The sequence below is a fragment of the Fonsecaea erecta genome, assembly GCF_001651985.1.
Source record: "Fonsecaea erecta strain CBS 125763 chromosome Unknown Scaff8, whole genome shotgun sequence".
Classification (NCBI taxonomy): domain Eukaryota; kingdom Fungi; phylum Ascomycota; class Eurotiomycetes; order Chaetothyriales; family Herpotrichiellaceae; genus Fonsecaea; species Fonsecaea erecta.
The window spans coordinates 833,301-855,507 of record NW_017387251.1 but is presented as its reverse complement, the minus strand read 5'-3'; the positions used below and the strand labels follow the sequence as shown (position 1 = coordinate 855,507).

General features: G+C 53.8%; 10 protein-coding genes across 10 annotated transcripts; 6 read left to right on the top strand and 4 right to left on the bottom strand.

Annotated features, from left to right (window-relative positions):
* Positions 1 to 325: 325 nt before the first annotated feature.
* On the bottom strand, positions 326 to 1,582 carry AYL99_08984 (hypothetical protein; the record flags this gene model as incomplete). Its single annotated transcript, XM_018840492.1, has 1 exon — positions 326 to 1,582. One exon carries the CDS (start codon positions 1,580 to 1,582, stop codon positions 326 to 328), a length of 1,257 nt encoding a protein of 418 aa, XP_018690239.1.
* Positions 1,583 to 3,318: 1,736 nt separating this feature from the next.
* Positions 3,319 to 5,840, bottom strand: AYL99_08983 (hypothetical protein; the record flags this gene model as incomplete). The annotated part of the gene is made up of 2 exons (XM_018840491.1): positions 3,319 to 5,709; positions 5,751 to 5,840. The coding sequence occupies 2 exons, from the start codon at positions 5,838 to 5,840 to the stop codon at positions 3,319 to 3,321; spliced, it is 2,481 nt and encodes an 826-aa protein (XP_018690238.1).
* Positions 5,841 to 6,577: 737 nt separating this feature from the next.
* AYL99_08982 (hypothetical protein) lies at positions 6,578 to 8,401 on the top strand (the record flags this gene model as incomplete). The annotated part of the gene is made up of 1 exon (XM_018840490.1): positions 6,578 to 8,401. The coding sequence occupies one exon, from the start codon at positions 6,578 to 6,580 to the stop codon at positions 8,399 to 8,401; it is 1,824 nt and encodes a 607-aa protein (XP_018690237.1).
* Positions 8,402 to 9,075: 674 nt separating this feature from the next.
* AYL99_08981 (tRNA (adenine(58)-N(1))-methyltransferase catalytic subunit TRM61) lies at positions 9,076 to 10,845 on the top strand (the record flags this gene model as incomplete). Its single annotated transcript, XM_018840489.1, has 1 exon — positions 9,076 to 10,845. The coding sequence occupies one exon, from the start codon at positions 9,076 to 9,078 to the stop codon at positions 10,843 to 10,845; it is 1,770 nt and encodes a 589-aa protein (XP_018690236.1).
* Positions 10,846 to 11,870: 1,025 nt separating this feature from the next.
* On the top strand, positions 11,871 to 12,991 carry AYL99_08980 (hypothetical protein; the record flags this gene model as incomplete). The annotated part of the gene is made up of 3 exons (XM_018840488.1): positions 11,871 to 12,114; positions 12,174 to 12,257; positions 12,339 to 12,991. 3 exons carry the CDS (start codon positions 11,871 to 11,873, stop codon positions 12,989 to 12,991), a joined length of 981 nt encoding a protein of 326 aa, XP_018690235.1.
* Positions 12,992 to 14,590: 1,599 nt separating this feature from the next.
* On the top strand, positions 14,591 to 16,353 carry AYL99_08979 (hypothetical protein; the record flags this gene model as incomplete). Its single annotated transcript, XM_018840487.1, has 2 exons — positions 14,591 to 15,034; positions 15,082 to 16,353. The coding sequence occupies 2 exons, from the start codon at positions 14,591 to 14,593 to the stop codon at positions 16,351 to 16,353; spliced, it is 1,716 nt and encodes a 571-aa protein (XP_018690234.1).
* A 383-nt stretch (positions 16,354 to 16,736) lies between these two features.
* Positions 16,737 to 19,238, top strand: AYL99_08978 (cysteine-tRNA ligase; the record flags this gene model as incomplete). The annotated part of the gene is made up of 2 exons (XM_018840486.1): positions 16,737 to 17,062; positions 17,123 to 19,238. The coding sequence occupies 2 exons, from the start codon at positions 16,737 to 16,739 to the stop codon at positions 19,236 to 19,238; spliced, it is 2,442 nt and encodes an 813-aa protein (XP_018690233.1).
* Positions 19,239 to 19,508: 270 nt separating this feature from the next.
* On the bottom strand, positions 19,509 to 20,432 carry AYL99_08977 (hypothetical protein; the record flags this gene model as incomplete). The annotated part of the gene is made up of 1 exon (XM_018840485.1): positions 19,509 to 20,432. One exon carries the CDS (start codon positions 20,430 to 20,432, stop codon positions 19,509 to 19,511), a length of 924 nt encoding a protein of 307 aa, XP_018690232.1.
* Positions 20,433 to 20,854: 422 nt separating this feature from the next.
* On the top strand, positions 20,855 to 21,253 carry AYL99_08976 (hypothetical protein; the record flags this gene model as incomplete). Its single annotated transcript, XM_018840484.1, has 1 exon — positions 20,855 to 21,253. One exon carries the CDS (start codon positions 20,855 to 20,857, stop codon positions 21,251 to 21,253), a length of 399 nt encoding a protein of 132 aa, XP_018690231.1.
* A 49-nt stretch (positions 21,254 to 21,302) lies between these two features.
* On the bottom strand, positions 21,303 to 21,699 carry AYL99_08975 (hypothetical protein; the record flags this gene model as incomplete). The annotated part of the gene is made up of 2 exons (XM_018840483.1): positions 21,303 to 21,460; positions 21,516 to 21,699. 2 exons carry the CDS (start codon positions 21,697 to 21,699, stop codon positions 21,303 to 21,305), a joined length of 342 nt encoding a protein of 113 aa, XP_018690230.1.
* Between the last annotated feature and the right edge of the window lie 508 nt (positions 21,700 to 22,207).

Sequence of the window (22,207 nt, the reverse complement as noted above, 5' to 3'; positions counted from 1 at the left end):
CTCTGAGTTGTTAGCCACGCCTCTGATGATGAGGACTTTGATATGAGCGAGTGTGGGCACCCAGATTGCCGGCCTGACAATCCTACCGCGCTCACACACATATATATCTCTTTGGATCTCAATCTAAGAAATCATGCATATATATATACATATATATTGTATATGCCCAGCGGAGCACGGGAGAGTGTCGCGGGAGCCACGCCAGAGGATAGGGGAGCGCGCCTGAGCACCGGGGGAGCTATAGGGGCGTGCTGCCTGATGCTCCTTCCCTTTGACGCCCTTTCACCACAGAATCACCTTGCATAAAGACCCATTCGTCCTCATCTTACTCAGCTGCTAATACCATCCTCTTCTTCCCAACAATATGCTCAATAACACCGGAAATAAACCTTCGAGGGAGTACTCGGTTTTCTTTCTGGTCCCTCAAGATGATATCTGCCGTATCTAGATAACTTCTCACAAAGGAATTCCAAAGCTCTTCTTGGACCTTCGACCTTTCGCAGGGACGGGGATAGTACGGATCGTTGAGGAAAAACGCCTCGACGGCACAGGCAACTCCGTCATCATCCATGGTTATCCTACGCACTTGGTTAAAGTCTAGGACAAATAGGCGAGTCTCTCTGCGCACGAAGTTCTCTGCTGGCTTATTGATTTTCCCGATGCTGTCGTCTTCTTGGATGTCTTGGGTCTGTTTCCCATCTATGACCGTGGCAGAGCTACCAAGGACGAATTCGACGTCCCGGGCATCGGCTTTGGCTTCCCAATGAATGATGGCCAAGGTTTGTCCTATCGACACAGCAAGCATCTCAAAGTCAAGGCCGATGTCAATCATCTGATTCAGATGAAGCTTGAAATTTCGCAAGGAGAAAAAGGACGTAGCTCTCCCTTTCATGGACCCTAAATAGATTCTTACCAGGCAGTCCTTGTTGGCGGTATCGGCTAGTGCACTAGCACGAAGGTTTTCCTTGCAAAATTGGTCGATGAGCTTCTCCCGGATCGGTGCTGGTAGTGGCAAGATTCGCTCTGTGACAAGTACTCTTGCTGGAAGATTGCAGACACTGCTTGCTGCCTTTTCGAGTTCCTGGTGCTTCTCCCACCATTCCTTGTTGTCGTGATCAATGTAGATATGCACGTTTGGGATCTCGGTATCGGCCTTGAACTTGCGAAGTGCCGTCATAATGCATCCGTGCATGTAGAAATCTGTCCATAATGCAGCATCATCGTCTGAAATGCCTGTCTTCCCAATCTTGTATGACAGTGACTCTCCATCGGCCGCAAAGACTGCACCACAAGCACCTGCTCCAATTTTCCTAAAGGTTCGGGTACGACTGGCTTCCTCATTCGCTTTTGCTTGTTCCGCCGCAAACGAGGATGTAGTCGAGATGATTGATTTTGCGCTTAGCATCCGAGCAAGTTCGATCTGTGTCTTCTGGGGTTGCAGTGGCTCGTGGGTGGGAGGTGACGTCGAGGGGTTTTCGAGCAGACTTAGCAGTCGGAGGCTCGCTTCAAGATCATGTTCAAAGTCGCTGCTCATGGGAGGCTCGTATTCGCTTGACGACGCAATGAATCTTCGTTTAGACATGGTGGGTATTTGGTAGCTGTGAGGACAAAATATGTTGGTATTCGAGACGAGAGGTTGGAAGGCAGATTCATGATTCCAATGTGGTCAGTTTCTCCCTGACAATGACTCAACAGTTGATCGTGAAGCTTCATGATGGAAAACTTTGTATGCGATGCAGATTGAGAACCAGGCAATGCACGTTGGATAGACCCACACTACTGCAGTTAAGGAGTGGTTCCTTCCTCTTTCGGAACAAACCAAGCGGTCTCACTCCGCTGAGGAAGTAGGCACCAATGAGAAAGGCGTAGAACACGCAACAAGCCTATTGAAAAGAGTAAAATAGAATGCATGGTTCTGTGCCTTTTGTCACCCGGTCGTCGACTTCAAAGAGCGTCCAGCCACCACGAAACACATGAGATATAGCGACACGTTGCCCGCCAGAATGTGAATGGAGACTAGATGTCACGAAACATCACTGCCACCCCATAGGAGTTAGGTGGGATGGGAGTAGAGAATAGAACCCTGGGACGAGCCTCGAGGGGTTACGCGAGAAAAGGACGCCGTCAAATTTTCAAAAACATCTCACCGGGCTACTATTTGGGTCTTAGTATTTGACACGTCCACCTCCGACAACTGAAGGATCAGGTGCGAGCAGAATGGCCAAATATGCGAAAGAGACGAGATATGATATCGATTGAGGCATCTTGATATCATCTCGCTACAGAACACCAACTTGGGCAATTCATGTTCCTTTTATTCTCGCTTGTCATATCTACTGCATGGCAAGGTGCTGCATCGTGACCTTGAAGCAAGATCAGTGGCTGTATCTCGTCGAGTCATGCAAAAGACCTTTCTGGGAGGTTGATGCTCAGTTATGCTGAGATATAGAATTCGAATGCTGACTGCATACCTCGATATGCATCTATGGGGGCCCTAAATGACAAGAGTGGTCCTCTGAATAAGGCTCATGTATATCTCTCCCTTTGCTCTGCCGTTGCAATTAGACGAGCCCACGCAAGACGATGGTTCACATTAAGCTCGACCGCCGGGGTTTGCTCTAACAATTCAAGGTCGTCCAGTGTGCCAAGCTGAATGACGTTTGTCCGGCAGGAAAGTAGGTATTGCATAGGTTGGACTCCCGCATTCTTCACAGAAGGACAAGGTATACTCGAAACCCTCGTCGATGTGCTTGAGCGTTTTCGACTTCAACTTTCCATTTTTCAAACTGAAGGCTGTGGATGGGACGGTGAAATTCAATGAAGTTGTGCTGCCAGTTATCCCCCGGCAAGGCCGACAGTGACAAAATTGATGTCTGGTCATGTCTCGTAGGTGTCGCTGACAAGCACAGAGCCAAGAGAAGATTACCACATTGTGTGTCGGTGGCATGACGTCCAGACCAAAAGTGAGAGCGCCACATAAGCAACTCCCATTCATCATGTTCAGGACGCTGCTTCAATGACTCTGTGGTATATTCGATCACTCACACTGTATTGGACTCACAGGAAATATTGCTACTGTGAACTGCTGGTCTCGATCCTCCATTCTGCATAGCGCAAGGGTTGGGGCTTGTATGTCTGGATTTCCTCAAAGAGTCCAAAGCGACCTGCGGTCCGCATCTCGTTCCTGAGTCGTTCTCCAGACCCCGGAGGGTCGGCATGCCATCTTTCTCCTCGTCTGCTCATCATGTCCAAGGGATACTCCAGTATTCCAACGAGGGTCGAGAATAGACATCGCCACACAGCTGGGACAAGAAATGGTCATGCTACTGTAGCACTCCCCACCTCGGCAGGGCTGCTCCCCAGGCCTGCTGCCGCGGTCACCTTTTCTAGTCTGCTGAGGACCCTCAGCCAGTAGTTCGTAATGCCTCGCCAGCTTGCCAGTGTGAGCAACAGTTTCTGTCCTTCGGCGAGCACTCTCCGGGGTCCCTTGGGCCCGAAAATGTCTCCGACGCCGGTCATGTTGGCGCGCATGACATTGCCCTGCCGGACGAACTGTTGGACGAGCTCGTCATCAGTGGGGCGGTCAATGAGGATGATGTCGCACATGTCGGAAGAATGCGGACTTCCAGGCGAAGGAGTGCCTCCTTCGTCACCCACTCTTCTCGATTTCGGCTTCTTGGGCGAAAAGGCGCTGAGAGCCCAGAACAACAATGCCGCTAGGGCGACAGCGGTAGACTCGTAAAACCCATTGATAGAGTAGAGTCGGACATGCCAGAAGACAACCCCAGCATGTATGGCGGCCAGCCGTGCCTTGTACTGATCTTGAATTGCCCAACGCTGGATCGATTGTCGATGCTCTTCAGCTTCCGTCGACGACACATATGGGAAAAAGCGGGCCAGTTCTCCAGATGACCGAATCAGGTAGTAAGAATACAGAACAATGTCGGTGAGTGGCGCTAAAAGTACGACGCGTGCGAGGTGGAGATGCAGCACCGTTGGGTGTTCCATACCGCTCGCGGCTCCAATGGTCGCATTGGCACTCCAGTGTAATATATCCAAGCAATCACACGCCGAATTCCTCCATCTACTGAACAAAGGTATGGCCGGAGGCCAAATCGGCACTTTGGGTTGTAGATTGTCGCTGGCTTGCTTCTGTGCTGATGGTTCAAAATGGGAGAGGCTCTGAGTGACCACACCTTGTACCTCCCAAGTTCGGTGAAACAGGCCATTGATAAGGAGGATCTGACTGAACTCGCCCAGACCTGGTAGCAGCCGCTTATCGACGTAGAGATTCTGCAGTGCTTCGAGTAGCGTCGGGGTGCGACTGTGCAGAGCAGCAGTTCTGAGCCGAGTCCATTCTGCCATGTCTGCTGTCCACTGGCCATCAGGACAAGGTAGAATCACCCCACTGGCATCATCAAGACGCAGATTCGACTCCTGCTGAAACTGATACGCCCACATACAGTCAATCAACCAAATACAAAAGCCCGTCCGGATTGATTCTTCTTTTCTGGACCAGGTCTTCCATTGTAACGGAACACTGTCGTCCTGCTCAGGATAGTGAGCATATTCTTGCCGAAGCCATCTGTCCCGACAATACTGAGTGGCTGCACGAAGTGACCGTGACGTGGAAGCACCTAGAGGGTCATGAAAAGTGTATTTGGCGCCGACTGCATACAATAGTTGAGTCTGCGCCAGGGTCTCTGGGCTTGTTGGCCGCCAGGAATCGTCTTCTTCAGCAAAGATCAGGAATCTCCTGAGGAACTCGAGTAGTGACCGAGCAAAGCCCTCGGAATGTTCTCCCTCTAGAAAACAACTGCCCACGGCCATCATAGCCAAGAGTAGTACACAGTGCCTTGACGCCGCAGTGAAAGTTGGTTCATGGAGGAACGGCATGGTCTGGGCAAAATGAGCAAAGAAAAGGGGCAGCAGGCCCTCCAGTGCTTGCTTAGGAGGGAAATCCGCGTGCAAGTATGCCTTGAACATCGTCGTGTCCAAACACAGTCGTTGATATAGAATATGGAGTTTTCCATATATTTCGGGTGAGAGAAGTAGGTTAGCTTGCGTGCACGGCGTGATAGGTCGGGTATATTGTAGCGAGAAGTCTGGCTCGTCGACAATGTTGAGGCTGTTGGGTCTGGGCACGATTTTCCGTCGCTTCGACTTCGGGAGTCGACCAACACCACCGTCAACATAGTACTCCCCCTTTGCTACAGTGGGATTGTCGGCAGAGTTCGGCGAATCCATGATGGGAGAAGCGTAAGGATCTGTGACCTGATCATTCGCCGACGAAGATGTCGATCGGGGAGCGAAGGCGCCCGAAAGATTTGACGGAAACTCAACACCATGTTCCTGCTGTGTAGGACTCATGAAGCCAATGCTCGGCGAAAAAGAATAGTCGACGGGAAATATAGGAACCAAATCATCGAAGTCTCCGCCATCGAAATTGATGTCATCCGGCTGGAGCCAGTTAATCGTCGGCCCCGAACTCGAGGGCCATTGGAACGTCGAGGTCGCCGCGTTGTCTTGCAGGGGATTTTGCCATGTGCTGTACTGAGTGGAATCAGACGGCTGCAGGAGGACCTCAGCGTCAGGTGGATACGACTCCGTCCGGATGTGCAGCGGAGGATTGGTTACCGCATCAAGTTGCGTGTCATGAGGTTCTGGCTGGTAGGCGAGCAAGTCTGTAGGTTTATCTCGGATTCCTGTCTGCACGAGCGGCGAGCTAGAAAGATCGGGAGTATACCTACCATTGCCGCCTCGATATCGGACGTCAGCCACGCTGCTTGTGGTTGGCTGAGCCCTGCTCGCGGGATAGACGCATTGCAATGCTTTGGCATGGCATCTTGCACAGGGGCTGTTTCCCGAGCAGCGAGATTTCACTGAAGCACAACCTGAGCAAGCCCTTGCTCCTCGTTGCAAAAGACTTGGTCCATTGACAAGGTGAGTCTGTTCATGCCTGTTGAGTGCATCCCTCCGGTGGAAAGCCTTGGAGCATTTGTTGCAGCGAAACTGAGGATCTTCGTGAGTCTGCTCATGGCGTTTGACGTGCTCTATCCTGCTGAACACTTTGTTGCAAGAACGACATCGGTAGCTGCCCATTGTCCGACCAGGGGCACAGCCCTTCTAGAACGAGACGTTGAGAACAAGCATTCTGTACGAGGTACAAAGGACGGAGTCGTCTGGGAGTCTGTGCTGATGTTTGACATGACCAAGGCACAAGCTGTGTTAGGCAACTTAAGCGGGGGTTATCCACAGCCTCGTCGCCAAGGCAAGGCTGACCTGAGCTGGGCCGTCACAGGCCTGGACCGTCTTGGACTTTCGCCATCCCACGGTCCAGCATCATTCGGCTCAGATTTCTGCCCCCTCAGGGAAAAGAAGAGACTGGATGTGATCTTCTTTGATGAGACAGTGCGCCTCCTGGGGCCATCCGTCTCCAAGCCAGTGCCTGTTGCCTAGCTGGTGAGTGGGGAGCTTCACCCGCTTGAGGCGTCCCGTGTTCATGCGCTGGTCGAAGTATACACCTACCTCCTTCCAGTCTCTGGATATCAGACATCAAGAAGCAGTGTGGATCAACATGAAGCTAGGGTTGAGCACGCTCTTTGGATGCGTCATAGCCGGACTGATTGGCCAAGGTTCTGCATTCTTGACTCCCCCATTTCCGGCTGGCAACAATACAACAGACGTTTTCAATTGGGCGGAGATTCCTGCATCAAGAGAACTGCATTATCACAGTTGTTTTGGTGCCTTTGAATGCGCCCGATTAGAGGTCCCGCTGGACTGGTCCAATCTCTCGAATCCCGGTTCGGTCATTCTAGCGATCACGAGGTTGCCTGCCGTGGTGGACGTGGAAGACAAGTCTTTTGGTGGCACAGTAATCATCAATCCCGGGGGCCCAAGCGGTTCCGGTGTGGCCATTGTGCTCTGGTCTGGCAAGAGCATCCAAAATGTCCTGGACGGTGACAAACATTTCGAGATCTTGTCTTTCGACCCCCGTGGTGTACAATTTACGACTCCCAGTCTGGCCTGCTTCCAGGACGACGCAATGAGAGACACTCTCAATCTGCTGGGAGCAGGGTCCGGAAGCCTCGAGTCGAATCCCCATGCTTTGGGGGTTAAATGGGGCAGTGCTCAGAGCCTTGGCCTTCTCTGCGCACAGACGAGCAAAGGCAGATTTCCCGACGGTTCAACCATTCGTCAGTTTGTGAGCACGGAATTGGTGGCCCATGATATAGTAGAAATCATTGATCAAGTGGACGCACATCTGCGGAAAGAGCTGAAAACTAGGGGTAGTCAGATCGGCAACCAACAGACGCTTGTCTCTTCTGCTACGAATGAGGGCCCTCCGCTCCTCAACTACTGGGGCTTGTCGTATGGCACTTACCTGGGTAACACATTCGCGTCTATGTTTCCGCACCGCATTGGTCGCATGGTCTTGGACGGTGTCGTCGACGCAGAGGATTATGCCGCTACAGGGTGGACGAGCAATCTCCAGGACAACATCAAGTCGTGGACCAAATTCTTCGAGTATTGTTTCGAGGCTGGAACAAAATGTGCTCTTTCGGATCCCCAGATTAGTGGGCCGGAAGAGATGCGATTGCAAGTCGAGGAGTTTCTTGATGGGCTCCGGAATAACCCTCTCCCCTTGGTCCAAAACGACAACGCCTACATCCTCACTCACTTCAATATGAAGACCATCATCCATCTACACCTTTATCAGCCCATTCAGATGTGGCCACTCTTGGCCCTGGTTTTGAAAGCCCTGATGGAGCGAGATGTCGCTGGTGCTATGAGAGCATGGGAGAGTTGGCCGTTTCCCGAATTCCGGGACTTTGGACCACTGCTTCCAAACACCCCCCCGTCAGCTATGGTCCCCAACGCCTTCATGGGAAAGGACCTGCCGCTTCCAGTGAGCTATCCGTGGCAACTGGAAGCTGGCGTCTCCATCCTCTGTGGGGACGGCGACGACATCACCTTCCGTTCAAAGGGAGACTTCACGAAGTACCTCGATCTGCTGTTATCGCAGTCTCCCTTGGTAGGGTCGGTCTGGGCGGAAATTACTCTCCATTGCATCCACTGGCCCGCGACTAATCGTCCGTCGGCTAAAAATCGATTCACGGGTCCGTTTCAGTCCAACCTCTCCGATTACGACCCCCGTGGCAGTCCGTTGCTGTTCATCGGCAACACGGCGGACCCGGTCACACCGGTGCGTAACGCGTTCAAGATGGCGGAACGGCACGAAGGCAGCGTGGTGTTGACGCAGGATATGCCAGGACATTGCGCGGGCACGACCAACCCGAGCGTGTGCACGTTTGGGATCTTGAAAAGGTTCTTCGCCCACGGTGAGCTGCCGGAGGCTGGAATTGTGTGTCAGGCGGCTGTGAAGCCCTGGGATGTGTGACAACTGAGAACGAAATGGGTGCTATTGATGTCCAAGCAGGGACCGGACTGGAGGAAGTCTTGGAGGTGCAAACAGTAGTTGAACGCTGAGAGTGGCGCCAGCCTCATAGAGCACTAGGATACCACGCTCGAGTCCACCCACTCGCATATATCTAGCCGTCATATGTACAGCTAAAAAAGCCCTCCAATGTGGTCTAAACTGGAAGATTACGCCGCTGTTCCGTAGATAAGATAAGGAGACCAAAGAAAAACCCACTCCTACAGGCACGTGATATCAATTTTTCAACCAACTTTCCAGTTCGCATCCTCCGTCACTGTTCTTCAATTGTCAGGATTCTATTGTGTTTTTTTTCTTTTTAGTTTTTAGACAAAGGGATTTCGCTGTCTGTGAGCTGCGAGGGGATTTCAAACTCATGTCTTGAGCCCCCATTTTTGACATAGACGAGAGCTCCGGGCCACATATTTTAGAGTCTTCTTCTTGTTCATTCTTCGCTTTTCATTTGCTCTGCTCGGCACTCCACGAGAAGGAAGAGTGGTGAATTTCCCTCCCTGTTGGCAAGATATATCAAAGGGAAAACCGGCCACCTATTTGAGCAAGGAAAGGCATCTCAATTTCGACCACCAGATCTCGCGGCGGTGACCCAAGCGGCACAGCAAGGGATTAATTTTCCGAAAATGGTTTCCACATTCCTCACCCCCAGCCGACTCGCCCAGGAGCACGATCTGGCCTCGCTGCACCTGCGCCGCGACCAGGCCCTGCCCGTGGTGCTGGCGACGCAGGTGACGCGGGACGCGGACGACGGGTACGCCGAGGGCGTGGTGACCAACACGCGGTTCGGCTCGTTCCCGCACTCGACCATCATCGGCGTGCCCTGGGGCAGCCAGATTCGCGCGAGCAAGGTCGACACCGGGTCGAGAGGCCGGACGAAACAGAAGCAAAAGCAAAAACAGAAGCAGAAGCAGAAGCAGCAGCAGTCGGGCAAAGTTGCCGCTGGTGGCGGCAGCGGAGGGAAGAAGCGCAAAGCCGACGAGGCGCTCTTGGGAGATGACGATGATCGAAGAAAACTACTAGACGAGGAGGAAGAAGATGGAGATGAGGAGGAGGATGCAACGGAGAGAGACGGCGCCGGACCGGGAGGAGCGATCAAGGAGGCCGTCGCGGCGGAGTCAGGCTTCGTGCACGTCCTCCCGCCCACGCCGGAGAACTGGACCACGAGCCTCCCGCACCGCACGCAGGTCGTCTACACCCCAGACTACAGCTACATCCTGCACCGCATCCGCGCGCGGCCCGGCAGCAGACTGATCGAGGCGGGCAGCGGGAGCGGGAGCTTCACCCACGCGGCCGCGAGGGCCGTCTTCAGCGGCTATCCCGGAAAGGAGCCGGGTAGTGACGGTGAAAATGCAAAGGCGGAGGAGGAGGAAAGGCACAGCAGTCACCTCGATAATGATGTTGCACGGCAAGGAGAGGAGGACGAGCGGAATGGAGCGGACGCGGACACGAAAAAAGACGGCAAAGGTGAAGAGGATGAGGGAGAAGGGGAAGTCAATGGAAAAGGGAAAAGCCACAAGTTCGGACGAGTCTTCAGCTACGAGTTCCACCGTGAACGGCACGAGAAAGTCAAGGCGGAAATGGTCGAGCATGGACTCGACACCATCGTGCACGCCATGCACCGCGACGTCTACAAAGACGGCTTTTTGGTGTATGATTCTGAAGAAACGCCCTCCAATGAAAAGGCCTCACCCGCCGCCAACGCCATCTTCCTGGATCTGCCGTGTCCGTGGGAAGCTCTCCCACATCTGACGCGCGAGTCACCAAGCGTCCTCGACCCGCGCTCGGCGGTCCATATCTGTACATTCAGCCCGTGTATCGAGCAGGTTCAGAAAACCATCTCTGCTCTGCGCCGGTATGACTGGATCGAGATCGAGATGGTGGAAGTGCAGCACAAGCGCATCGACGTCCGGCGCGAGTACACCGGCCTGCAGTACAACGGCGTGCGCGGGACAAATGCCTTCGCGGCGGACGTGGAGGAGGCGGTGTCGCGACTGAAGGACGTGGAACAGCGGCTGAGGGATTTCCACGCCGGGAAGAACCTGGACGAAAGCAAGAAGTCCGACAAGGTCAATAGTGACCAACAGGAGCAACAGCAGGGCGAGGCAGCGAAGTTGCCGTTCAACGGAGGCAGGCTCGTGCACCGGACAGAGACCGAGATGAAAACGCACACGTCGTATCTCGTCTTTGCGATTCTCCCCCGGACATGGAGTGACGAGGACGAGGCGTTAGCGCAGCAGAAGTGGGCGAAGCACGTTAAGATCGTGTCGCACACGCCCAAGAGCCAGCGCCAGTTGAAGAAGGAAGCGAAACTGAAAGCAAAAGGCCGCAGCCAGAACGGGGTCAAGGAGAAAACGTCGGACATAGATGAAGGTGCGGCGAAGGATGCGGCATGAAGTTACTTACCAGACTAGCTGATTAATGGCCAGCTGGTGACAGCGGGGTGGTGGTGGTGTGGTGCAAGCATACAATCCAAGATCATGGATTACCTCTTTTAGAAATATACGAGGCCACATCAGATCCAAGGAGTAGTACGATACGAGTACGTCAAGTCGAACCAGATTCGGGCCCGAAGACAGAGAGGACGTCTATTCGAGGCGGGCCTCAAGAGGATATCCGCCAGCATCGTCAAGTCTATAAGCTCGACTGATCCAGTGTCCTCTCGGGTATTTGCATCTCCGTTCGTATGCATAATGCTCAGCCTGCCACGTGATGAGGGCTATCAAAGTGAAAACCGCCGGTCGATTGGCAGGGAAATGCACTCTATGGTGGCATTTCGAGAGTCTGGGCTTTTCCATAAGGTCGAGATTGCAGATCCTGCATAGCTGCTCGGGTTGTGGATATGGGCAAACAGATATCGCCTAGAAGCACCGCCCCCGTGAAGTCTCCATATTTGAGTCTCTTCAAGCTGTCGCTAAACCTGTTGCGGCAGGAGTTGCGAACTTGGAACCGTCAGCCAATTTTCGAATGATTTCAAGAATGCCTGCTGCCTGTTGCTGCTCGCTTAAAGGGGAGTGATGTTATCGGCGCCCTGAAACAATCCACTCAGGGGTGGTCGTCTTTGTTCAAACCTGACACGGATTTTCCGAATTGGGCGGGGCTTGCAAAGACTCCCACATCGGCGCATATACGTCGTCCTGTCAAAATGGGCTCAAGTTGGGCACTTGAATCCAGCAGGCCATGCATCATCTTCCTACCTGTCCACCCTCCACAGCTGTGCCACCATCGCCCAGTATAATAATCAGACTTTGAGGAATTGTCCGATCCAGGATTTCTTACCGATAACTTGCAGTCCGTTGGTGGGCATTCTGCGTGGCAATCCTAGAATTTTGACTCTTTCAACTCTTTCGTCGCACAAGCGTGCTGAACTTGCTCACGTTCCGTTGTTTGAGACGCAGTCTTCACGTCAGTTGACAGCATCATGGATGCCATGGGACAATCCATCCCGCACCTCCTCCTGCTCACTTCTCGATCCTTCAATGGCAGCGAGCCCGGCGACAAGTCTCCACAAGATTTCGCAAAGGAAGGCCGATACAACTATGTTCCATCATTCGCCGCGGCGGTCATCTTCCTCGTGCTGTACGGCCTTGCGTTGATCATGAATTTGGGCATGATGTTCTGGCATCGATCTTGGTTTTGGTGGTCGATGAACTTTGCGGTCGCCAGTGAGCCTGCCATCGCCATCTGCAAAGACTGCAGCACACTTGTACTGACCTTGACGCAGTGGAGTTCGTTGGATATCTGACCCGAGCTATCTCCATCAAGAATCTGGACGAGAAGAGCGTCTTCATAGTCCAGACTGTTATGAGTAAGTCTCATATACGAGCCTTGCGACGGCTCACAAAGCTCCTTCTTTACTCTGCTCGTCCTTCGCTAAAAACCAGGGCAGTTCTCGTCGCGCCCGCCGTGATGGCGGCGGCCTGCTACATGGCATTCGGCCGGGTCGTGTTGTGGGTGGTACCTCCACGGTTTCAGTCAGCTCGTCATCTCTGGGTGCCTGCACGCAGGATAACTCCAGTCTTTGTGGGATCCGATGTCTTCAGCTTCTTTGTCCAGGTCATTGGAGGCGCCATGGTGGCCGGGGCAAACACGAAATCACACGCGAACGCAGGGAAAAACGTGGTGCTGGTCGGACTCGGTTTACAATTGGCGTCCTTTGGCTTTTTCGTCTTTGCCACCCTGCGACTGAACGTCCTCCTAAGGACCACGCTGCGAGACATTTCACTGCCCAAGGAGCGCAACTGGCAGTTGTTTCTGACGGTGATCAACGTGGCCAACATATTGATTCTGATTCGGACGCTGCTTCGATTCATCGAATTCGCCTTGGGCACGACAAATTACCTCATCGATCACGAGTGGTTCTTCTATGCTTTTGATTCGGCACTGATGTTCCTCGTGGTGATACTCTTCATTGTCGTTCACCCGGGCCATTATTTGCCGTATCTGGGGATCAAGAGGAGGGAGCAACAGTTCTCGAGAAACGCAGACAAGGGGCCTTTTGCTAAACTTGGACGAGGCCACATGACGATGGAACTGTCGTGAGTTCGTCTAGTAGTGGCAGCCCGGAAAAGAGTGGTTTCGGAAAGGCGGAGCATGTGGGACTTGGACGGAGGGCTGGTGCCGAGAGGGTAGAGGTCAAATAATCTCTGCTCGTCTCTTCCTGGAAGGACGGAGTCTGCGCCGTTGCTGGTGACGACGAGCACCTCGAGCTAGAGTCTTGGCTCGGCAAAGAGATAGCTCGGTAGGTAGGCGGATCCAGGAGGGTTGAACGATGCACGTGGGTGTGGATAGGGTGGATAGTGGTGTTCGGTTGTGGTCCTGTACCTGGTTGTCATTGAAATGATTGGGATTTAACGGGACTGGGGTTGGGTATGATCAACTTGTATGTACTTGTGCCTTTCGGAGTATCCCATCCATCCATTGCAATGTTCTGCTGTACCAGTCCGTATCTGCCAAGCATGGGAGCAGGACTGATGGTGGCCAGCCACTGTCACGCTCGAGTGTCGATCATTGACTGCAGCATGGGGCTCGTGGCCCGTGGCCGAGTTCCGAGTGTTTATTCGAACTGCAGCAGGGGGCTACCTGATGAAGCGAAGGGAATGGTGGTGCAGATGGTGGTAGTTGAAGTGACAGTCGCAGTGGTGGTGATGATGGTGGCGGCGGTGGTGACGGGCTTGACACGACAGACGGCGACACGGATAATTCCCGGGTGGATTCGCCTGCGCTGGTTGATCCGGCTTAGACGGCATCTCTGGGTGTCTTTCTTGAGTCTCTCGTTCTCATTCTCCTTCTCAAATGCCCTACCCTTCACCTTCACCCTCCGTATCTTAATTGAATCGCAAACTATCCTTGTCCGGGCAGTTTTTGCGAGCTAATAGCTTGAGGCTGGGAGAGAAAATACACCACCCACGGGAAGTCGACCCGGTGTGTCTCCCAACTCCCAAGTCCATGACCAGGTCGCAGCCTCTGACCCTGGCTGCTCCAGTTCTCCATCTCGAAAGGTCCTGGTGTTTGCTGGACCACACCTGACACGGTTCCGAACTGGTCACCAGCGCCATTCAAGACCGACGATACCACAATCAAGACACCAAGACTACCCATCCAAACGGACAAGCGGACAGGAGCATCTCCTCAAGCATTGGCATCCCGCTATCCATCCCCACCTTATCCTCTTGTCGCATTCCCTGCCGTCTTGATAGGATCCTGTATCGTTGCGTCTGCTAAGCCACCTTTTTGGCGGGATCTATATCCACATCCTACCAGCTAACCTGTCCATCATTGTTGAGCAAGGAAAATCTTCCCCCCTCCAAGATCGATTGCTCCGCCAGACGCACCCCCCCGAAATTACGCGGATTATTGCTTTCAGTCTCGGAGTCGACCAACGATGAATCGATTGCCGGTTTCGTCGACCCTCTCTAATGCTGGACCGGGTGGTCGTCAACAGTGTGGCAGGCATCATTGGTTGGTCAAAAGACACACCGTCGCTTGGTATAGTCGCTAGTCTTCTTATCACCCCGTTCGCCATGAAACCCATATCTTTTCACATATAGTAGGTGCTGGTCTTCTCTTGTTCGTGAAGGACGGCTACAATGCTGCTTTGCCCCTGCTCCAATGCTTCTCATGGGGCATCGGCGCTGCGAGATGAAGCCATTTGTCCTCCGGCTGCTCCTCTGGGCCGTCATCGTCGCCGCCGGTGTCTTTGCTCTTTACCTAACCGTTTCATATGCTGCGATTCCGCTCCTTGTCTGGTTATCTCCGACGTTGAATCCGACCTTGTATGATCTGGGTTTATATGGTGCTTCACCTTCGCAGACATATATATCAAATGGCTTGAGCTCCCCGCGGACGAGCATCATCAAATATCACCCGGATTGTGAAAAGGGATACACCTTCCTCAATTATAATGGGGGTTCAGTGCCCGATCCTGGTCCTGCGATACTGGACAGCAATAGTGAGCTTGTTTGGAAGGCGCAGAATTTTGGTGTGACGACGAATCTGAAAGTGCAGAGTTATATGGGTCAGCCCTACTTGACCTTTTGGTCTGGAAAGAAGGGTGGGACTATGGGCAAAGGTGTCTATCACATGGTAAGTTTTGATTTATGTAAAGCCACTCTCGATTAACCAAGAATCAGCTAGATAGCTCGTACGAGATCAAGCACACCGTTTCGGCAGTTGCGCCGGGACACGAGGTCGAAGGTGACCTGCACGAGTTCAAAATCACCAAAGACAACACTGCACTGGTGACATTCTACAACGTTACCCCGGCAGATCTCTCCTCGTTGGGGAAATGGAAGAACGGATGGCTCACCGATAGTGGTTTTCAGGAAATCGATATTGCCACAGGCGAGCTGCTCTTTGAATGGAAAGCCTCTGAGCATTTCCAAGTCAACGAAACTTTCATGACGCACCCGTTCGGCGGATATATCAAAAGCATTCCTTTCGATTTCTTCCACATCAACAGCGTCGACAAAGACTCCAAGGGCAACTACCTCGTCTCCTCACGCCATACCCATTCGGTCACCTGCATCAGCCCAGATGGCCAGATCATGTGGATACTTGGCGGCCAACGTAATCAATTCAAAGACCTTTCAGGAGGTGACGCTCTCAACTTCCGGTGGCAGCACGATGCCCGGTGGCTCAACGAGGAAGAAGGGATCCTGACGCTTTTCGACAACAAGGAAGGAGGACCCTTACATGTCGACGGCCCCTACAGCCGAGCGCTCATGCTTCAACTGGACATCGCCAGCAAGACTGTGACCCTCCTGCATTCTTATGTTTCGCAGTACCAGACACGGACACCTTCCCAAGGCTCGGCGCAATACCTCCCCGACAGCAACCACATGTTTGTGGGCTTTGGCCACTCGCCGGTCTTTAGTGAGTTTTTGCTGGACGGAACTCTGCTTTGCGAGGTCCATTACGGCGCACAGTGGCTGCACGTTTTCGACACAGCAGTTTCGTACAGGGCTTTCAAAACAGCCGCCTGGGTTGGTAAGCCTCGGGAGCCGCCTGCAGCCAAGATCTTGGACGACATAATCTATGTCAGTTGGAATGGAGCGACCGAGGTAGAAGCGTGGGTGTTGCAGGGGGGTGGCACGGGGGAACATGAAGAGGAATGGTCCGATCTCGATTTCATTGATAAGGAGTTCTATGAAGAGAGCTTTGATCTATCACAACTATCCCACTACTCTCGATTCCGCGTGGGAGCCTTAGATCGAGAAGGTCAGATCTTGGGATACTCCGATGTCGCTCCACGAGAAAGCTCTGGCAGCTGGTGGGGTTTCCTTTTTGCAGTGTTTCTATGGGGAGTGGCCTCCAAACTCGCCTGGATGGGCTATAAATGGGTCTCCCAGCACAAGGGAGCCGGTAGAAGAGGCGTCTCGTGGGTGGTTTGGAAAAAGTCGTGACGCTGCCATTAGACCGGCATTTTTACATCATACAACGGCGTTTTCCTGACTTGGGACATACAATAAGCAACGCATGGGCTCGCAATTGTATATATCTAGAGATAGTGACTACCAGTTTGAACGACTTCACTTTTCCCGCTTCCGTGGTGGCATCTCGCCCGCAGTCCAAAAAGCTCCTAGTGGATGAAGTGGCTCCGGGGTATTATTGCGATTTTCCGAGCCTCATTCCAACCATTCAAATTGTGGCTGCGTGACTCAAGTGCCTTTCCTTGCCTGCGCCCGACCCAGGACGGTGACTCAGTGAGCGGCCCTGGAGTCTCATGAGCTATTTGAAGCGTCCCTTCTGCTCATCAGCTGTGAGATTCTGCAACAAACCCGCCAAAATGGCGCAACCTCCCTGGACCATGCCCACGAGCACCACCCACCAGCCGCACTTGAAGGTCTACAACTCCTTGACCCGGTCGAAAGTCCCCTTTGTCCCTATACAGCCAGGGCACATCTCCTGGTATGCCTGCGGTCCCACGGTCTACGACGACGCCCATCTGGGCCATGCACGCAACTATGTGACTACGGACATCATCCGTCGCATTCTGCGCGACTACTTTGGCTTCAAAATTCGCTTCGTGATGAACACCACCGACGTCGACGACAAGATCATTCTAAGAGCGAGGCAACGGCATCTATATGATGAATACAAGAAGAAACACAGGTACTGAACTGGCCCGTGGCACGAAACACTCTTTTGCAGATTGCTGATTGCCGTCTCTAGGTACATCGACGATCAAGTTCGGCGAGACATCCGCGAGGCCTGGCTCTTCTACATCCAGAAGAACCTCAAACGCATAAGACCCAAGGACATGGTCGCCCCCGAGAACTTCGACGGAGTCGTCGATGCCATCTACGGAGACATTCTCGCAGGAGGGAGCCTGGAGCCGGGTGTCAAGGCTGGTGACCGGGAGGCGAAGATCAAGATGCACATCAACACAGCCCGCAACGCGGCGAGAGCGATGATTCAAGATCCCAAAATGCTGACCCCACACGAGTTCTACAACCGTGTGAACGACCCCATGTGCCTGCTCTTGGACGAGCAGTTCGGTAACACGATCCGTGGGGACGACTATGGCGTATTCACGAAACTCACAAAAGAATATGAAGCGCGGTTCTTCCAGGACATGCACGATCTCAACGTCATGGACCCGGATGACCTGGTGCGGGTCACCGAGCACGGAAAAGAGATTGCCGAGTTTGTCAAGAAGATTGTCGACAACAAAATGGGTTACAGGACGGCAGAGGGTTCGGTGTATTTCGACATAAAAGCCTTCGAGGCGGCTGGTTACCCGTATGCACGGCTAGAACCGTGGAACAAAAACGACAAGGAACTGCAGGCCGATGGAGAAGGTGCTCTGTCACAGAAAGACGCCACTGTCAAGAGATCCGAGGCCGACTTTGCCCTCTGGAAGGCATCCAAGCCCGGGGAGCCAAGCTGGGACAGTGAATGGGGGCCCGGTCGTCCGGGATGGCACATTGAATGCTCGGCGATGGCGTCCGGAAAGCTCGGTCATCAGATGGACATCCACTCAGGCGGGATTGACCTGGCTTTCCCTCACCACGACAATGAGCTTGCCCAGAGCGAAGCATTCTGGGCAAACCATGGTCAGTGGGTGAATTACTTTCTCCATATGGGTCATCTCTCCATCCAAGGATCGAAGATGTCGAAATCGCTGAAGAACTTCACCACCATCCGAGAAGCTCTTCATGTCCGAAAGGACTGGACTTCGAGGAGTCTGCGGATTGTTTTCCTGCTCGGAAACTGGAAAGACGGGATCGAGATCACGGACGACATGGTCACCGAAGGCAGAAACTGGGAAGATCGTGTGGACAACTTCTTCCTTAATGCCATCGATGCCATGAAGAATACGACCACCGCAGATGAACAGCGAGCCAGTCTAGAGGATGCCGTACAGGACGCAGAAGAGAAGGTCCGAGCTGCGTTGCTCGACTCCTTCAACACACCGGTCGCCATGAACATTATCTCACAGCTAATAAACACGTACAATACCGCCGCCAAAAATTCCGAGTTAACAGCAGCAGATCATCGCCGGGTCGGCCTCTTCGTTACACGTCTCGTCAACATCTTTGGTCTGAATGGCTCTGAGCCGGGAGACACGGATCGGGTTGGCTGGAAAGGTATCGAGATCCCCGACGCCGCGAAAGACTTTGTCTACCCACTGGCCAAAATTCGAGACCGACTGCGTCAAGCCGCCATTGCCAAAGCCATCACGGCCGAGAAAGTCCAGGAAATTGTTTCCACCACGCCGACAGGTGTCGAAGAAACCCCGTCGGTTGGACGAGCGCGGCCTTCGTATGCCCGTGCACTTAGCGACTTCAACAGAGACGCCCTTCAAGCCGCCTCTTCCACCACTAGCTCGGATTCCTCGAGTGATCTTAACAAACAAATCCTCGCACTCTGCGACCGGGTCCGAGACATCGATCTTTGGCAGCTGGACATATTCCTTGAAGACCGGGAGAACGCGCCTGCCCTGGTCCGCCCCGTCACCGAAGGACTTAGAGCTGCGCGGCGCGAAAAGGAGGAAAAGGCACGCCAAAAAGAAGAAGCGAGAAAGCAGCGCGAAAGAGAAGCGCAGGAGAAGCTCCAGAAGGCCAAAGTCAGTCCGACCGAGATGTTCAGACCACCGCATTCGGTCGACTATTCAGCGTGGGACGAAGACGGTGTGCCGACGATGGCCAAGGACGGGACGCCGCTGACGGCAAGCCGGGTGAAAAGGTTGAAGAAGGAGTGGGAAGCACAGAGGAAGGTGCATGAGAAGTATTTGGCCACGGTCCCGGTGCCGGGCGGTTCAGGCTCATCTACTGCTGCTCGCTAGGAGAGAGCTCGCATACTGTGGGCCATGCGTATCGCCGAACTTGCGGATTAGACTGTGCTCGTGGGCTCTTCTTCTGATGTAGGATTGTATTAGATACCCAGCTGTGACCGTCATTCATCGAATGCGGCACGCGTGACGACAGAGGCGGAGGCGAGGGAGAGAGGGCGCGTGGGAATTAACAAACGACAATTCCCGAAAAGTTTCACGTCTTTGCAAACTTGACGGGTCCTTTGCGTCGTAACTCCAAGCCCCAGCAAGGGCAAGGGTCACTCACAGCTTTCCCTCGCCCTTTAAACCCTGGTAGAGCGCCATGGCCGCCAACGTCTTGCCATCTCTCCACGCGACCTTCCACACCTCGTGGATCCGGACGATCCGGAGCGTGATTTTCTCGCCGTGATCCCGCAAGCCGGTCAATTTGCCCTTCAACGCCTCGATCTGCGCGCGCGGGAGGGTCTTGCGCGCCAGGAAGATGGGGATGAACTCGTCCGACCCGCCCGGGGACGGGTAGATGGCGGCCTGCAGTTGTTCTTCTTCGTCCCGCGACGGCGACTTCCCACTCTCCTGGGTGGTGGCGGCGAGTTGCGTCATATCGATGAGTTCGTCCGTCGCGATCTCGAGGCCCGTCTCCTCGTGGATCTCCTTGGCCGCCGCGCCAGCGAACGTGCCGCTGTCGTCGATCATGCCGGCGGGCAGTTCTGCGAAGTTGAGCGAGCCTGCTGGGATGCGGGGCTGGATGGTTAGGATCGCATACTCTTCGTCGTCGTCGTCTTCTTCTTCTTCTTCTCTTGATCGAGACCGCTGCTGTGAAGTCGTCCTTGAGGGTGATGATGGCGAAGGCGTCAGGATGATCAGCATGGCCACACTCCCGCCGCGCATAAACACCGAGCCGGGCAGCGACTCGCCCCTGTCATTGGCCACGGTGGCCTTCAGCTTGAGGAAGCCGAGGCGGTGGCCGAAGAAGAAGTCGACGGACTGGATCTCGATGGACCGCAGCGAGTACGGGGACTCGTGGAACGGGTGAGACGTCGAGCTGTGCTGGAGTGACAGGCTCCGTTGCAGCGTGCTCAGCCAGGTCTTGAAGGCGGGGAAATTGAGGATCTGGTCCTTGGTGAGTGTGGAGGGGTGGGTTATGGGAATGCCTGGTGTGGTGTTGGGGAGGGTGAATGTCGTAGTATTCGCCGTTGACGACGCCATGGCTTTGGCCAGGACTGAGGGGTATGGGTGTGAAAAATGGCGAGAGAGGTGCTTCAATCTTGAGAGCATCGACCAGATAACGGGTCTTGCGGTAGGGATTCTTGTGTTCGGTGGTTGATGGTGTATAGGAGGAAGAAGAGCCGTGAGACAGACTCAGTCGTCGTATATTTTAGGTGGTGGAAGTAAAGGAGGGCCAATCACAGCAAGATACAGTAACACCACTGTCTGACACGCTGTAATGACGCTCTACATCAAGGGAAACAGGGCGTTGAGACTGGAAAATGACAGTGTCACGGCAAACGTCAACTTTTCACAATGGTCATTATTAGTCGACATTTTTTCTCGCACCAGGCAAAACATACAACATCACACACTCCTGGTAATCTACATGAACCTCAAACGCTCCCTGCAATTAACGCATAATGACAAAGACAAAGCCTGGTCCTGATAAAGAGGCCGTCACCACCACCACATTCACGCTCCGCAACCCACCGCACTCCTACTTTCACCTGCGCCTGCACGCCATGCCACCCCCAGCGGACCAGACATTGGACGAAATCACACTGCGCTCCTATCTCACGGCAGCACTCCAGCAGTATCTCGGACTCACCGGCGCCGCCATCCCCGTGGACATCCTGAAAGTAGAGGGCCCCAATGCGTGGATCCGCGTGCCCTGCGACGACGAGGTCGCCGTGACAGCCGCGGTAAGTCTGTGGGTTGGGGCCAAGGGCGTGAGTCTCGGCATTGAGGCACGAGGGTCGTGGTTGGGAGGGGTCGTAGCAAAGGGGACGACGAGGGGGTTATGGAGTTTGGGAGGATGAGGGGATGGAAATGGGTTGACCAAGGTCCAAGGTCGAACTGTCGCACAAGCTACGCCCGCTTCCCAAGTTCGGGGGGAAGCGCCGCCAGTGCATCCCGCAGAGGAATCTCGTCCGAGTCACTGTCGTCGTCAAGCTCCTTCGATGCGACAACCTCGATCTTGGACGGACTTTTTCGAGACAGCCAGCTGAAAATCTTTCGAGGCTCTGCTGTGTCGGTGTCAGTCAATGAAGGTGTGACAGATACAGATACGGTCAAGGTCACCGGCGATACCTCTTTCCGCCTCGGCCAGCTGCTTCAGCGCTTCCTTTCGGTCGTGCTTGGCCTTGTCTCTGAGCAGCTTCTCTTCTTGCTTCCTCTCCCTCTCAGACGCCTTCCACGCCTCACGACGTTTGTTGTACTCTTGAACTTCGAAGTCGTTCTGGACGGTATATGGAGACACCGACATTGCGAGCTTTGAGATGAGATGTGGACAGAAATGTGGCTCAATCAGATTTGCTCTGAGCACGACCCGGCTTCATCATGAACGTGGGCGATACTTATACCCCCTAGAGAACGGCACAGCTCAGAAAACCGTGGACCGGCCGTATGATTGATACAGGCGAATGCATAGGGATCGGCTTTACGGTGGCTAGATGGCCCTTGAGTCTCGACACTCGAGCCACACAGTCTGGTGTCTCTACGCCTAGGACTCGGCCCGAGGAGTAGCTGATTGATAATGAACAGGATACGACAGAGGCCAATGCTCACCCGGGTCCATGGAAATCGCATCGGGGTCTTCACCGCAGACGGGCCATGTCTCGCCGACGCATGTTCATCAAGGAGCACCGAGAACAAGTGAGAACAAGCGAGCATCCCTTCAGGGCTGGCAAACTACTGCGTAATATGGATTCTATATCAGCTGTCTCTCCATCCCAATGGAGATCCCCAGGTCAACATCACACTCTCGAAATGGA